At 37.8% G+C, this 17,641-nt stretch overlaps 1 protein-coding gene across 17 annotated transcripts in view; it reads left to right on the top strand.

Annotated features, from left to right (window-relative positions):
• The window catches only part of Carf (calcium responsive transcription factor), a 121,746-nt gene that overhangs the window by 56,961 nt on the left and 47,144 nt on the right, over positions 1-17,641 (top strand). For 16 of the 17 annotated variants that reach the window (XR_011371201.1, XR_011371209.1, XR_011371200.1 and 13 more), the window contains 5 exons: positions 737-778; positions 6,721-6,948; positions 10,955-11,075; positions 12,095-12,218; positions 14,534-14,618. Coding sequence is in view for 11 of the 17 variants with exons in the window: in XM_070019241.1 (XP_069875342.1) it covers positions 6,733-6,948; positions 10,955-11,075; positions 12,095-12,218; positions 14,534-14,618 (546 nt within the window). In the remaining 6 variants the exon portion in view is untranslated. Of the gene's footprint in view, positions 1-736; positions 779-6,720; positions 6,949-10,954; positions 11,076-11,259; positions 11,327-12,094; positions 12,219-14,533; positions 14,619-17,641 lie in introns of those variants that run through there. The other variant, XM_070019329.1, reaches the window with a different exon arrangement.

Here is a 17,641-nt window from a genome sequence, read left to right as displayed (position 1 = left end):
AGCCACCTTCCCAGCCCTTCACTTGTTATTTTTTGTGGTAGATTTTATTCAACTTATATATGTCTGTATATGCCTATTCAGGCAGTATGACTTAGTTTTTTAGAGAATAGTTTGTTTGTTTGTTTGTTGGTCATGGAGCTTGAACTCTGGGCCTGAGCATTGTCCCTGAGTTCTTCAGTTCAAGGCGACTGTTCTACCACTTGAGACACAGCGCCACTTCCAGTTTTCTGGTGGTTTATTGGAGATAAGAGTCTCATGGACTTTCCTGCCTGGGCTGGCTTTGAATTGCAGTCCTCAGATTTCAGTCTCCTGAGTATCTAGGATTACAGGTGTGAGTCACCAGAGTCCAGTTTAGAGAATAGTTTGTAGAATTTTGTTCATGATAACCTTGTTATATCTACTTTTCTAGTTAGTCCCTTTTATTTCTCAAGTACTTATTTGTGTTCTTCTTTTCACAATCTTGCACACGTGTTACTGCTATATCTACATGCAGACATTTCCACTACCCTGAAATTTGACATTCCCTAACTGCTTTTTCTATGTATGGATTTACTAATTTTAAATAGTTTATATAAATTGAATGATATGTGGCCTTTGTGTCTAGCTCCTATCACTTAGCATGTTTTTGAGTCTCATCCATGTTGTTGCATGTATCAATAATTTATTTCTTTTTATAGCTAAATAATATTCCATTGTATGGATAACAAATCAATTTATTTATTTATTTATTTTTCAGCACTGGAGATTGAACCCTCTACTGCAAGTCCTCTACTACAAGGTATACCCCCAGCTCTGTTCTCATGATTAATGTAGCTTTTTTTTTTCCCCTAGTCCTGGGGCTTAAACTCAGGGCTTGGGCACTGTTCCTGAGATTCTTTTTTTTTTTTTTGTCGGTCCTGGGGCCTGAACTCTGGGCCTGGGTGCTGTCCCTCAGCTCTTCAGCTCAAGGCTAGCACTCTACCACTGGAGCCACAGCACCACTTCCAGCTTTTTCTGTTTATGTGGTGCTGAGGAATCGAACCCAGGGCCTCATGCTTGCAAGGCATGCACTCTACCGCTGAGTCACCTTCCCAGTCCCCTGAGATTCTTTTACTCAAGGGTAGCTCTACCACTTGAGCCACAGTGCCACTTCTGTCTTTTTCTATTTTTGTGGTATGGAATCAAACCCAGGGCTACATGCATGCTAGGCAAAGCACTCTATCACTAAGTCACATTTCCAGGACTGTAGTTTTATTGTAAGTTTTGAAATATGGAAGTATGAGTTCTCTACCTCTTTTGGATTATTTGATTATCCTGAGTTCGTTGGAATTCCATATGAATTTTAGGATTGGCTTTTTTTATTATACAGAAGGCCATGGGATTATAATAGGGATGGCATTCCATACATATCTTAATTTTAGTAGTGTCATTACCATAAAACTGTCTTACAGTATCTGAGCACAGTATATCTTCCCATTTATTTCAGTTGTCTTTTTTTTGTTTTTTTTGGGTTGGTTGTAAGGCTTGAACTCAGTGCTTGGGCGTTGTCCCTGAACTCCTGTTCAAGGCTAGCACTCTGCCACTTTGAGCCACAGTGCAACTTTCAGTTCTCTGGTGGTTAATTGGAGATAAGAATCTCACAGACTAGCCGGGCGCTGGTGGCTCACGCCTGTAATCCTAGCTACTCAGGAGGCTGAGATCTGAGGATCGCGGTTCAAAGCCAGCCCGGGCAGGAGAGACCGTGAGACTCCTATCTCCAATAAACCACCAGAAAACCGGAAGTGGTGCTATAGCTCAAGTGGTAGAGCACTCTCCTTGAGCTGAAGAGCTGAGGGACAGCGCCCAGGCTCAGAGTTCAAGTCCCACGACCGACAAAAAAAAAAAAAAAAAAAGAATCTCACAGACTTTCTTGCCCGGGCTGGTTTTAAACTGAGATCCTCAGATTTTAGCCTCCTGAGTAACTAGGATTACAGATGTGAGCCACCAGTATCCAGCTGTTAAGTCTTTTTACTTTATAGAAGTATACAAGTATTTTACTTCCATGTTGAAATTTATTTCTAAGTATTTTAGTCTTGCTAATGATTTCTATTAGCTTTTACTCTTTTTGATTGGGGGAGGGTACATGGAAATTGGTTGGTAATCTTTGATTTTGTTAAATCCTGTCTCAGAGCCCAAACATCAAATAAATTTTTTGGTTTTAGGTCAGCTTCATTTTCTACAGTAACTAATCTGCCATATTGCCATTAGTAGAAGATTTTTCTCTTAGGAAAATTTTTTACTCTCAAGTGTTATATATGTATGTAGATAAATATAATATAGATAAATGTATAAATGTATAGCATAGATGTATAGCATATACAACATATAACATAGATACGTTATATCATCTCTCTGTCGTTTGTCTATCTATCTAAATTCAACAAAAAGACCAGAGTTACAAAACAAAATTGCCCTAAAAGTTAAATAACTACAGATTACTGGGCCCAAGTCATTCAGAGGTATATATGTTTTTTTTCCCCAAGCTTTTCAAGTGAAGTATTAAGTGTTAGAAATATACATTAATCATATGAATTGTATGTAGTAGTTCCTCCTTATCCTCAGCTTTACATTTGGTGGTTTCAGTTACCTATGGTCAACCCATAGTCTGAAATATGAAAGAAAAAACTCAAGAAATAATTTGAGTCATAGATAATTTTATGAAAAAATATTGTCATATTCTATTTTTTTTTTTTGTTTGGTGATGGAGCTTGAACTGAGGACCTGGGCACTGTCCCTGAGCTTTTTTGCTCAAGGCTAGTGCTCTACCACTTTGAACCACAGCATTACTTCCAGTTTTCTGGTAATTAATTGTAGATGAGAGTCTCATGGACTTTCCTGCCTGGGCAGCCTTTGAACTGTAATCCTGAGATCTCATTCTCCTGAATAGCTAGGATTAACAGGCATGAGCCACCGGTGCCTGGCTCTTAATTCTAGTTTATTATTAATCATCATTGTTAATCTCTTATTATAGCTATTTCAATCCTTGAACTTTTTTCCTTGAACTTACTAGTCAAGAGTTCTTAATGAACAAAAACATTGTAGTAGGGTGTTGGTGGCTCACACATGTCATCCTATGCTCATAAGGCTGAGATCTGAGGACTAAGGTTTGGAGCCAGCAGACAACTCCAAGAGACTCTATCTCCAGTTAACCAGCAATAAATCAAAAGCGGAGGTATGGTTCAAGTGCCTGTCTTCCGTGAAAAAGTTAAGCAAGGCCCTGAGTTCAAGCATTTCCCCCCGATAAATAGCCTTTATTTGCATTAAATTATTGTATGGTGAGTAATTTAGAATTATTTGAATGTGTGTAATCACATAAATGCAAATTTTTAAAAATCCACTTTTTTTTTTGTCGGTTGTGGGGCTTAAACTCTGGGCTTGGGCACTGTCCCTGTGCTTTTCAGCTCAAGGCGAGCGCTATACTGCTTGAGCCACAGCGCCACTTCCGGGCTGGCTTTGAACCACGATCCTCAGATCTCAGCCTCCTGAGTAGCTAGGATTACAGGCATGAGCCATTGGCGCCCGGAAAAATCCACATTTTTATTAGCATACATTATTAGTTGTATAAGGAGGTTTCATTGTAATATTTTATCCAAGCATACAATGTTCCCTGATTAAATTTTCCTGTAATACCACTCCTCATCCTCTTTCCCCACTTCTTAAAACAGTTTCAACAGGCTGTATTATATTTTGACCATATTAACCCTCCTTTACCCTCTCCATTTGTTTTCCTCTCTCCCACTGGTAAAACCTCCGATAAACCCTATTTTAGGTTCCTGTAATTCATTACTTTAGTGTATATTATATGAAGAAATTTTATTGTGGTATTTCACATATGCACATATTATACTGTAATCAGATGAAGTCCCTCTATTGCTCTGTCCTCGTTCCCCCTATGCCATCTTCATACATAGCACAGATATTCTTTTTTTTTTTTTTTTTTTTTTTTGGGTCCGGTCGTGGGGCCTGAACTCTGGGCGCTGTCCCTCAGCTCTTCAGCTCAAGGCTAGCACTCTACCACTTGAGCACAGTGCCACTTCCAGCTTTTTTCTTTTTGCTTATGTGGTGCCGAGGAATCGAACCCAGGGCCTCAGGCATGCAAGGCAAGCGCTCTACCACTGAGCCATCTTCCCAGCCCGCACAGATATTCTTGATATTATTCAACCCCGTAATTCTCCTTCCTTCTCCCTCAGCCTTTTCACTCCCTTAAGCAAGTCCACAGTTATGAATATGTTTGGTGTGCGTGTGTTTGTCTAGTGTATACATATATACTTTGTCCTTCTGAACCAGGCTTACTTCACTTAACGTGATGATCTCCACTTCTACCTATTTTCCTGAAAATGACATTTTTTGTTCTTTATGGCTGAATAAAACTCCACTGTGTATGTATGTATATATACACATGGTATATACATTATATCTATTTTCCTGAAAATGACATGATTTTGTTCTTTATGGCTGAATAAAACTCCAATGTGTATGTATACATACACATGGTATATACATTATATGTACATAACACATACCCATTTATCATTTTTAGAGCATCTAGATTGCTTCCATAACTGGCTATTTTGAATAGTGCTTTATTAATTTAATAATAAATGGGTTTATAGGTGTCTCTTTTATATCTTGACTTATAGTTCTTCTGATATATGCCCAAGAATGGATCATATGGTAGTTCTATTCTGTTTTTAATTTTGTTTTTCATTTCTTTTTGTGTGTATATGTGTGTGTGTTGGTCCTGGGGCTTGAATTCAGGGCCTGAGCTCTTATGCTCCAGTCTAGCACCCTACCACTTGAGCCACAGCTCCACTTTTGGCTCTTTGGTGGTTAATTGAAGGTAAGCATCTCAAGGACTTTCCTGCCTGGGCTGGCTTCAAACCTGGATCTTCAAATCACAGCCTCCTGAGCAGCTAGAATTACAGGCATGAGCCAACAGTGTCTGGCTTGTTTTTAGTTGTTTTTTTAGTAACCTCATATGTTTTCCATAGTTATTTTACTAACATTTCTATCAGTAGTATTTAAAGATATCTACCCTCTTTCCTTGTCCCACAGGCATCCTTACCAGCATTTGTTGTGTATGTTCTTGATGCTAACCATTATAACTGGAATGAGATGAATGAAATCTTATCTTTTGATTTTCATTTCCTTTTGTCCACGGATGCAAGCCTTTATTCATATATTTATTGGCCTCACAGAAGCAATTTTAATGAGCCAATATAGGAATGTATGATAGAATGAGACAGCTACACAATCCTAATCTTTTATCTGCTTTGAATGTACTATAGTTCCTTTGCAACATTAATAAAAATATTAATTTTCTTACCTTTTCATGTCATAAGTTTAATTAGTAAATAATTTTACCATAAGTTGTTTAAGGTTCTATAGTAGAGAAGATAAATTATTTGTTTAGGAAAACATTCAGTAAAAATGTTACATGCTTTAGTTGATCAGATATTTAAACTCTTTCAGTCATTAGCTAATAGGAGAAAATGGAATTGTGTATGAAGCCAGCATGGAGCAGTGTAATAGTTCATTAAGAGTCAGAGGTAATGATGGTGAAGAGTCAAAACCAGAAACTCAGGAATTTGAGGTAGAGATTCAGATGGGAACATTTTCCATTCTCAGCCAAAACAGCATACATTTAACCAATTTTCATATTTGAAGACTAGTTATTCAATGATTCAAGAATTTTGATAGTGTTGGGTGTGGTGGCACATGCCTGTTTTCTCTGCACTCTCGAGCCTGAGGCAGGAGGATCGTGAGTTCAAGGCCAGACTGTCTCAAAAATTAAAAGAATTTTAGGTGAGGTGCCAATGGCTCACGCCTGTAATACAAACTACTTAGGGACCTGGAAAATAATACTTATATGCATTAAAATTTATATGCAAAGAAAATCTATGTTGAAATGTACTTCATCATTTCAGGATGTACTCTGTTATACAACTTTATCTTAATAAAATTGAGATGATAAAATATGAAATAAATAATTTCAGCCTGGCACTAGTGGCTTGGACATGCAATCCTTGCTGCTTGGGAAACTGAGAATTGGAAGATCACAGTTCAAGGCTGGCCCAGACAATAAAGTTCTCAGGATTCCCACTCAACTCATATCTGGACAGCAACCATCAGGCATCCCAAACTGGGAGGCTGAGATTAAGATTATGGGGGCAGGCCAGCCTAGGCATAAAAAGTCTATAAGACTCATCTCTAGAAAAAGCTGAATGTAGGGGTGTGTCTATAATCCAAGCTACCATGGGAAGCATAAATTTAAGCCTATTGTGTCTTTAGATTCATGCCCAGAAGGGAAGCAAGACCCTATCTTAAAAAAATAACCAGTGAAAAATAGAGCCAGAGGTGTGGCTCAGCAGTATATCAGCTTGACGAGTTTCAGGCACTGAATTCAATCCTCAGTACTGCTCCTACCTCCACATCAATAATCTCACCTAACAAATGCTTTGAATAGGCTGGGATGTAGCTTAGTGGTAGAGTATTTGTCTGGCATGCACAAAGACCTGGGTTCAAATTCTAGCATGGAAAAAAAATTCATATACTTTGTATGAATTGATGACTCTTCCAGAAGTAAAATGAGCAATTAACTAGAAAATAAATATGTCCCTGTTTTATTATATATAGCCTTTTTAAAAAATAGTGACTGTATATTATAAAGAGACTGAGTGATTTTTTTTTCTTTTCCCAAAGTGTCTAACCTGTATGGAATCTGAGGCTTCTTCCTTTGAACAAAATGATTCTCCTACAGTTGTGCCTATTACTACTACTGAAGCAAATGATTCACTCATATCACAGAATATACCAAGGCCCCTGACTCAGACAATTGCTCAGACTGCTGAGCAATTCCATCTAGTGGACCAAAATGGACAACCTATTCAATATGAACTTCAATCACTGGAAGATTCTAATACACAAATGGTGGGCATATTTTTATAAATGACCCTTATGCTACTTAGCAAAACGTGTCAGTCTGACTAGTTGAACTTTCTCTCTTGACACTATTGACCTATATTGTGTTGGCAGTGCTGTTCATTTTTATATAATGATTTAAGACTATTTCCTTTTAGGATTACGAATAGTAATCCTTCTTAGCCACTTATGTCTAAGCACACTGGTGCTTTAAAATAAATTGGAAACATAATAAAATCTGTAACTAGTGCTGAAGTGCCAATGTTTACATGTAATTTACATATTTTAATATATATTTGGTTATATTCTTAATATATATATATATTTGTTTCAAATTAAGGTTATTTATCAGCTATATGCTAGTAATGTCTATTAAAAAGAAGACATGGTGATAACATGGACATCTGGGAATTAAGTAAACCTTTTGTGATTTTTGTGGAGGGGACGCCTTGAACTTAGGGCATGGGCACTGTCCCTGAGCTTTTTCTCTCAAGGCTAGCACTAACTTTGAGCCATAGCTCTATTTCTGCTTTTTCCGGTGATTAATTGAAGATAAGAGTCTCACAACTTTTCTGTCTCGAGTGGCTTTGAACAGTCATCTTCAGACCTCAGCCTCCTGATTAGCTAGGATTATATGTGTGAGCCACCAGCGCCCAGGCCCCTTCCATGATCTTAATAGGTAGATAAAGATGCATCTCCTGTAAAAATAACAATATAACAAGGTGAAACAGAAAAGAATGCAAATTTAAACTGTTAGCTAAGAGTATTTTCAGGCCAGTTTGTTATGCAGTGACCTTGTCTCAAAAACAAAATAAAGTCAATATTAACTCATGCTTCTCAGATCTAGAAGGTTTTTTGTGTTTTAGTTTTGCCTTATTATTTTTGGTTAAGTAATATTGAATATTAGGAGGCATTGCAGAGAAGTGGTTAAGAGAAGTCAGATTGCTTGATTGATTTTAACTCATAATATTAAATAATTCTGTGTAACCTTGCATGAATTTTATAGGCTCTACAACAGTTTCCTTATTTATAAAATTCATATCTTTCATATATATGTGGTGAGGATTAAATCAGATAAGGAATACATCCTAAGTCTTGCTGCATAGTTACTTTCATCAGAATTGACCATGTTTCTTTGTGCTGAAGAGGTAAGATGGCAAGATTTTTTTTTTTTGCCAGTCCTGGGACTTGAACTCTGGGTCTGGGCACTTGTCCCTGAGCTCCTTTTTTGCAAGACTAGCACTCTCCCACTTGAGCACAGCTCTTCTGTTTTTTTTTTTTTTTTTGGGTCAGGTCGTGGAGCCTGAACTCTGGGCCTGGGCACTGTCCCTCAGCTCTTCAGCTCAAGGCTAGTGCTCTACTACTTGAGCCACAGCGTCACTTCCGGCTTTTTTCTTTTTGCTTATGTGGTGCTGAGGAATCGAACCCAGGGCCTCAGCCATGCAAGGCAAGCACTCTACCACTGAGCCACCTTCCCAGCCCCGCTCTTCTGTTTTTTTTCTTCTGTGATTAATTGGAGATAAGATCCTCAAGGGCTTCCTCCTTGGGCTGGCTTTGAACTGTTATCCTCAGATCTTGGACTCCTGAGTAGCTAGGATTACAGGCATGAGCCTCCAGTGCCCAGCTATGGCAAGATATTTTTATCTTAAGAAACTTGGAAAACATTAGGTGAAGGAAAAAAAGTCCCACTTTTACTTTTAGTGGTAATAACCTTGTGTTATTTCTGTTTGATTAAATTCTATTTCAACATTTTCTTTGTTTATTTTTTCCTTTATTTTTTTTTCAAATTTAAATTCTTATTTTTAAATGACCCTCTTAAAAGTTGGAATGCATTCTATCAAGCATCAGTAATCAGTTCATATTTTATATACCAGGAAGCAAGTCTAGTAATACTGGTTTGAATGATAAAAGAGTTACTTCTTACTGGAAAGACAGCAGATTTTAAGCAGAATAATAAGAAAACTGAGTCAATAGGACATCACTATATTAGCAATAGTTTATAAAAAATAGAAAAAACGTATTTGCAACAACTGTATTAATTATATTTTCAAATGATAAACCTAATTTTTTTTAATCTTCAAGTGCCTTTTAAGTTGATATTTCATAAATGTAAGATACTGGATTCAGTTTTCAAGCTGAAAAAGATTATAATAAGTTTACTGTTTTCCCTTTGTTTTCAGACTCTCGGGACACTCTAGTATTCTTTAGGGACAAAGGCATATAATACAGATAATTAACGATTTTATTTAATTAGATATCTAACGTGGTGGGGGGGACGTGGGTGGTGGTGGTGGGGGTGGTGGGGGGGGGGTGGGTGGTGGGGGGGGTGGTGGTGGTGGTGGTGGTGGTGGTGGTGTGTGTGTGTATGTGTGTGTGTGTGTGCGTGCATGCGTGTGTGTGTGTGTGTGTGTGTGTTTTACTGGGGACCTAACTCAGGGCCCTGTACATACCAGGGAAAGTACTGTCCAACTAAACTACATCCAACTAAACTACATCCCCAGCTCTATATCTAATGTGGTGGTGGTGGTGGTGGTGGTGGTTGGAGGTGGGTGGTGGGGGTGGGGGTGCGGGTGGTGGTGGGGGTGGGTGTGTGTGTGTGTGTGTGTGTGTGTGTGTGTGTTTTACTGGGGACCTAACTCAGGGCCCTGTACATACCAGGGAAAGTACTGTCCAACTAAACTACATCCCCAGCTCTATAAGTTACCTTTAAAAAAAAAAAACCAACTCTCTTCCTGGGGCTTGAACTTGGCCTGGGTACTGTCCCTGAGCCTCTTTATGCTCAAGGCTAGCACTCTATCACTTGAGCCACAGTGCCACTTCCATCCTTTTCTGAGTGATTTATTGGAGATAAGAGATTCAGGGACTTTTCTGCCCAGGCAGAAACTGGGATACTCAGATCTCAGCCAACAGTAGTAGAGTGCTTGCCTTGCATGCATGAGGCCCTGGGTTCGATTCCTCAGCACCACATAAGCAGAAAAAGCTGGAAGTGGTGCTGTGGCTCAAGTGGTAGAGCACTAGCCTTGAGCTGAAGAGCTGAGGGACAGTGCCCAAGCCCAGGGTTCAGGCACCATGACTGGCAAAAAAAAACAAAAACAAGAGTCTCAGATCTCAGCCTCCTGAATAGCTAGGATTACAGGCGTGAGCCACGAGTGCCCAGCTACAAGTTACTTTTTTTTTTTTTTTGTCGGTCGTGGGGCTTGAACTCTGGGCTTGGGCGTTGTCCCTGTGTTCTTCAGCTCAAGGTGAGCACACTACTGCTTAAGCCACAGTTTTCTAGTGGTTTGTTAGTGATAAAAGTCTCATGGACTTTCTGCCTGGGCTGGCTTTGAATCGCGATCCTCAGATCTCAGCTTCCTGAGTAGATAGGATTACAGGCGTGAGCCACAGTGCCCAGCACAAGTTACCATTTTTAAATTAATGAAAATGATGAAAAATATGGGACAAATTATTGCCCAACAAATAGGTCAGATATGTGGACAATAGACAGTATACAAAATGTAATTAAGTTCAAGCACAGCCTTTTTTTTGGGGGGTCCAGTCATGGGCCTGAACTCTGGGCCTGGGCACTTTCCCCTCAGCTCTTCAGCTCAAGGCTAGCGCCCTACCACTTGAGCCACAGCGCCACTTCTGGCTTTTTTTTTTTTTCCTGCATATGTGGTGCTGAGGAATCGAACCTAGGGCCTCATGCATGCAAGGCAAGCGCTCTACCACTGAGCCACCTTCCCAGCCCCAAGCACAGCCTTTTTAAACTTCATGTATAGACTATAATGATTAAGACTATAGGTGCTTAAGGTCATAGGCTATAGAGTCAAATTGCCTATTTTGAATCCTAGCTTCATCATTCATAAGTTATAAGACTTTAGAAAAGATTGTAAAGTGCCTCAATGTTTTGTCTATAAATTGGGGGAAATAATAATATGCATCATAAAGATAGATGTGAGTTTAAAATTTTAATTCATAATTCTGTTAAACCAGAATGACATATGCATTTGTTTTTTTTTTTAATCCATTCAAGATGATTGTTGCCAGCCCATCAGAAAATGGACAGGTGCTTCGTGTAATTCCATCTATTCAAACAGGAATGACCCATGTGATTATACCTCAAGAACAGCTTGTTGATGTGAATAGTCCTCGGGGTGAGTCATAGTAGGATATAGAAGATTTAAGACTATTTTACAGAATAAAGTGATATTCTAGCTAAATCACTTTATAAAAATCAATGGTAAAATTGATGTCCTTAGGTAAGATTGTGAACTGAATAATTCAAAAAAGTTTCTTAGCCCAAATGAATTTAAAGTTCATTTTTCAACTCCTGTCTAGGTTAGCTGTCAATTTCATTTTGGAATTCTATGAAGCTGGTTGACCCCTGCTTCCTCCCAAATGACCAGTGAGCATAAAATAAATTCTTCTTAATTACAATAATAGTAATAACAAAAATAATAACAAGAATAAAGTGCTTAGCTACAGGACAAGTTTTTTACATTTGCATTTTATTGATATTTTTGCTAGATGTACGATTCATTACTTTTTTCAGTGATCACTTTTATCCTTTTATTCTTTTTCTCTTATCTTTGGTCCTTCAAATTCAGAAAGGAGAATCATGCTTGCTTGCTTTTCACTAGCTTTCTTTTCTTTAGCTACTTGATAATATCCATTAGTTCTCTTACTTTTGCTTCCCTTTTTATGTAATTAAATCTCTTTCCTAACATTGTAGGTATTCTGTTTTGCTGCTTTTTCATAGGCAATAGTTTAGGTAACATATTTATCTTTATGCTTTATTGTTTTTGTTAATAAAGTTAAGAAAAATAGTAAAACCTTGTAAGCAATACACAGTAAATAGCAAATAGTAAAATATTTGTAAACAAAAAAAAATTAATTTTCTATTATATCTTCAAACTCTTTAATATAACAGTTATTTCTACTACTTTTTCTATCCTAGCTGTTCAAACTAAGTTCCAAAAAGTTAATTACAGTCAGTGTTACAATTTAGAAGTAAACAAGTTTGTTGATGATAAACTCAATAAAACATTTTAAATTTTATTGTCTTTAATTTCAGAGTAGTTCTTTTTCTAGTATATATAAGCTCTAGATAGGTACATTATAATGGTATTATTTAAGATTCTGATGTTGCTTGGTTCTTGTTCTTCTTGTTAAGATGTCTCTGAAGAGAAACCCAGTGATAACTTACCAACTGTAGTAGATGATCTTGCAGACAATACCAGTAGTTACATTCTTCATCCACAAGCATCCCTCACATTGCCCAAAAAGTCAGTGACCAGGTGAGTTCATGAGAAAGAAGAGTTCATCTTTTGCACCACCATGGAAATCTTTTCTAAAATGGTTACATCTAAAGCTAGCTGATTAAAGAGTTGAGATTAAAAAAACATGAAACACCATCAGCAGAGCTGTATACTGGTAGCTCATGCCTGTAGTCCTAGCTTCTGAGGAAGCTGAGGTCTGAGGATCAAGGTTCAAAGCCAGCTTTGTCAAGAAAATCCTTAAACGGGCTGGTAAAGTGGCTCAGTGGCAGAGTTCTTGCCTTGCATGCATGAGGCTCTGGGTTCCATTCCTCAGCACCAAATAAGCAGAAAAAGCCAGAAGTGGCACTGTGGTTCAAGTGTAGAGCACTAGCGTTGAGCTGAAGAGCTGAGGGACAGTGCCCAGAGTTCAGGCCCCACAAACAACAAAAAAAGAAAAGAAGAGAAAAAAGCTTAGTTTATGATACACCTAGGACATTGAACACAAAAAGTAAAAATTTTTAAAAAGGCACTGGGAAGGTGGCTCAGTGGTAAAATGCTTGCCTTGCATGCATGAGGCCCTGGGTTCGATTCCTCAGCACCACATAAGCAGAAAAAGCCGGAAGTGGGGCTGAGGTTCAAGTGGTAGAGCGCTGGTCTACAACTGAAGAGCTTGGGGACAGTGCCCAGGCCCAGAGTTCAGGCCCCACAACGGACAAAAAAAAAAAAGAAAAAGAAAAAAAAGAAAATCCTTAAGACTTTTATCTCCAATTAACTACCAAAAACTGAGAAATGGAGGTCTGGCTCAGGTGGTAGACGTTAGTAAAAAAAAAAGTTCAGAGCAGCACCCAAGTCCCAGGACAGACACACATACACACACACTCTCATCAAACATATATTTATTTTAATGCTATTTGGCAATAAGGAAGCTATTCTAGTAGCTATAAACCTCAGAAGTGCTACTCTTTCTCAGTGACATGTAACATCTTTTAAAACATACTTAGTGTCTAACTGTATTGTTACAGTGAAGATGTGCCCATTCCTAAAATTTTAATGGTTTTGTCTTTTCTGTATTGCACAGGTTTTTTTTGTTGTTGTTGTTGTTTTTTTGTCGGTCGTGGGGCTTGAACTCTGTGCCTGGACGCTGTCCCTCAGCTCTTCAGCTCAAGGCTACAGCACCACTTCCGGTTTTCTGGTGGTTTTCTGGAGATAGGAGTCTCACGGTCTTTCCTGCCCGGGCTGGCTTTGAACCGCGATCCTCAGATCTCAGCCTCCTGAGTAGCTAGGATTACAGGTGTGAGCCACTAGCGCCCGGCTTTTGCACAGTTTTATTTTTACTTCAGGTACTGAGGATTGAACTCAGGTCCTTCTCTGACCATACCTTCAGCCCTGGTTTAATCTTTTTTGGGGAGGTACCAGTCTTGGGACTTGAACTCAGGGTCTGGGCACTATCCCTGAGCTTTTTTTGCTTAAGACTAGCACTCTACCACTTAAGCCATAGTGCCATTCCAGCTTTTTCTGTTTTTATGGAACTGAGGAGTCGAACTTAGGGCTTTATGCATGCTAGGCATACACTCTACCACTATGCCAATTCCCAGCCCTATTAGCTCTTTTTTTTTTTTCTTTGTCAGTCATGGGGATTGAACTCAGGGCCTTGAGCTCTGGGCCTGGGTGCTGTCCCTCAGCTCTTTAGCTCAAAGCTAGTGCTCTACCACTTGAGCCACAGTGTCACTTCCAGTTTTCTGGTGGTTATTGGAGATAAAGAGTCTCATGGACTTTCCTGCCCAGGCTGTCTTTGAACCACTGAGTAGCTAGGATTATAGGTGTGAGCCACTGGCATCTGGCTCCTATTAGCTCATTTTTTGATAAATGTAAAATAATTATATAATGAGAAACATACTAAGTAAATTTCAGGAGATATAGAAAATAATTAAACTTGGGGAGACTAATTTACATCTGTGATTTAGTAGAAAATGACAAGGGGCTGGGAAGGTGGCTCAGTGGTAGAGCGCTTACCTTGCATGCCTGAGGCCCTGAGTTTGATTCCCCAGCACCACATAAGCAAAAAGAAAAAAAAGCTGGAAGTGGTGCTGTGTGCTCAAGTGGTAGAGTGCTAGCCTTGAGCTGAAGAGCTGAGGGACAGCGCCCAGGCCCAGAGTTCAGGCCCCACGACTGGACCCAAAAAAAAAAAAAAAAAAAGCAAAAAACAAAATAAAGAAAATGACAATAAGGCACTTGTTGTAGCTATTTTGTTGATGACAATAAACCGTCTCTGACAGTTGAGTGCTCTGTGTCTGTGTATGAGTCCATATATGTGTGTATAACTATATGTTTATATATATTTCTCCCTATCCCAGAATGGTTGAAGAACCTTTGCTGGCTCCTCTTCAGCCACTTTCTTCTAATACACCTATATGGGCCTGCCGTCTTAGAAGCTGTGAGGTGAGTTAAAAGTGCTTCTCAGGAGATAGAGGTCTGAGGATTGCAGTTCAAAGACAGCCTAGGCAGAAAAGTCCATAAGACCCTTAGCTTCAATTAACCACCAGAAATCTGGAAGTGAAGCTGTGGCTCAAAGTGGTAGAGTGCTAGCTTTGAGCAAAAAGAGCTCAGGGATAGTGCCTAGACCCTGAGTTCAAGCCAAAAAATAAAATACAATCCCTATCTCAATGTATTTAACTGGTTATACCTGATCCCAAAACTCCCATTTTAAAGTATAACTAGCTCTACCTTTCCTACTTTACATTAAATTACAGTAATCCCTGACATAGTTACTTTTATTCATCCTTAAATTCATCTTTAAATATTGCTTTCATTGTCTTTTCTCACCAATAAGTTCAGTGTTATGTTTTCCACATTATTTAGCTAGTGTTCAAAGTATCCTGTCATCTGGTGTCCTATCTTGCCTTATTTTATTTTCCTCTTTTCTCACTCATCTTTCATTCTTGTTAACTTTGTCTTTCTACTTTTCACTATTCCAGAGTCTTTCTTTAGCTTTGCCTTCACTTATTTTAATTTCTATCACCTACATGTTATTTCTTCTATTGACCATTGGGATCCTTCAAATCCCAATGTAAGTCATACATATCTTTTCTGTAAATTATCTAATGATTATTTTGGCTTTTACCTATTTGTTTCTTTAAATCCTTTTGCTATTTATTATTATTATTATTATTATCACTTAAGTTATTTGCTATCCTGAGTTATTCATTATTATTTACCAATCATACCTTTTGTTTTTTCTTTTTCTTATTTTGATCTTTTGAGGCAGGATTTTCTTATATATAGCCCAGCCTGGCCTAGATCTTATAATTTTCCTGCCTCAGCCTCCTGAGTGCTGAGATCCTTGACAACAGATTTTTTTTAGGGAAGGGCCATACCTCCTTTGTATATAAATCATAGATGCTAATGAATGTTTATTAAAATGCTTTATTATCTTAAACATCTTAATTTGTGGGAAAGAAAAAATTTCCTCAATTTTAATTTTTTGGTAACACTTTTAACAATGTCTTACAATGTCACGTCATTTGTTGTTGCATCTCTTAGGACATTTTCTTTCTTTTTTTGTTCTGATAGTTGGGTTTGAATTTAGGACTATACACTTTGTAGGCAGGCACTCTTCCAGTGAGTCACCACACCAGTCCCCTTTTGCTTTGGTTATTTTAGAGATAGGGTGTTGCTTTATGTACAGACTGGCTTAGACTGCAGTCTTCCTCTTTGTGTTTCCCCATGTTTCTTTGATGACAGGTACACACCATAATACCTAGCCATTGGCCTATCGCATAGCTAAGAATGAGAGAAATGAGCTTTTTCATCTAGCTGTTAATTGAGATTGAATCTTATATTGGCTGGTTCCAAATATCAATTCCTAGTCTCCACCTCTTGAGTTGCTAGGATTATAGGATTGAGCCCCTGAACCTGGCTCTTCTAAGTGATATGTTATATATGTATACATATATATGTACACGTGTGTTATGCATGTGTATGTTAGACTTTTCGCCCATTATTTTGCTTATCATAAGATGATTTTTTTCATTAGTTTCCTAAAGATACTGTTCTGATTGATAAGGATTTTTTTTTCTTTCTGTGTGCCAGTCCTGTGACTTGAACTCTGGTCCTGGACACTGTCCTTGAGCTTTTTTGCTCAAGCTTTTTAGTGCTCAACCATTTGAGCCACAACTTTACTTCTGGCTTTTTGGTGGTTAATTGAAGATAAGCATCCTGGGCAATACTTTCCTGCTCAGGTTGGCTTCAAACCTCAGGTATCAGTCCCCAGAGTAGTTGAGATTTGTAGACATGAGCCACCTGCACCTGGCTAATGAGGCTTTTCAAAGTCATTATTATAAACTTCACAAAACATTCACAATCATGTGCTAAATCACTTTATTTTATAGCTAAGCTGCATTGTGTAGCTTACCTTGAAATCATAGATTTTGTAAGAAAATGTTTAAAAGTGTCTAATAAACTAATTTATTTCAGTGAAGAATTCATTCTCCTCTTCCAAACTAAATCAGTTATAGAAAACATTTTTGTTAACAGATTTTGTTTTAAAATATTATTTTTTAATTCTTTTTTCATTTCTAATTCTTAATGATTATCTGTTACAGGCCTTATTATATACTAACTCTAAATTTTTTCTTTATAACATTTGTTCATTTCCTTCTAAAAACTATAACAGTTAAGCTTTATATTCCTACTTTTATTTATAACAGATGTTCTAAAAAAGAAATATTTAGGTCAGAAGAAAATTTGAAATAAAAGCATTTTCATTAATTTTGGAGGAAATTTTTGATAAAATTCGTTGGCATCAGATTTTTCTATTTTTATCATCACCAAAATACAGCCACAATATGTATTTTGATATCTTCTTTTTTAAATGTATTCTTCCAAGATAGAGTAGTTAATCTAAGGAGAATGTAGAATCACTGTGCCAACATCTTTGTTCTTATTTCCTCCAAGGAGTTAATGTAGTTAATTCTAATTATTAATGCATTTTATTGCAAAGTATTATAATAATAATTGGAAATAAAATTATCATCTCTGTTTGTGTGTGTGTCTGTCTGTCTGTCTGTCTATCTGTCTCCCTGTGTTTTGAAGTGCTAGATATCAAACCCAGGTCTTGCACATGCTAGGCAAGCATTCTGCCATGTGCCACATTCCCTGTTTTTTTTCTTTTTTGTTGTTTGTTTTGAGACAGGGTGTTGTTAAATAGGTAAGGCTGACCTTGGCGTCACTATTAGAGATACTTCTGCCTCTGCCTCCACCTCCTGAGAACTGTGATTATAGGTGTGTGCCACCAAACCTGACGGATTTTCTTTTTTGATATAATAAAAGCTGTTCCGTTAGTATATTTCAGTGGCTGTGTGTAGATAACATTCAATTTATTTTCATAACTTATAACTTTTGTTTTAGAAACAATTTAAGACTACCTAAATACCTATGTAAAATACATTAACAAAGTAGGAATT

This window comes from Dipodomys merriami, unplaced genomic scaffold, assembly GCF_024711535.1.
Source record: "Dipodomys merriami isolate MVZ:Mamm:240054 unplaced genomic scaffold, mDipMer1.0.p SCAF_1, whole genome shotgun sequence".
In the NCBI taxonomy this organism is placed as follows: domain Eukaryota; kingdom Metazoa; phylum Chordata; class Mammalia; order Rodentia; family Heteromyidae; genus Dipodomys; species Dipodomys merriami.
This window is presented reverse-complemented; position numbering and strand designations above follow the sequence as displayed.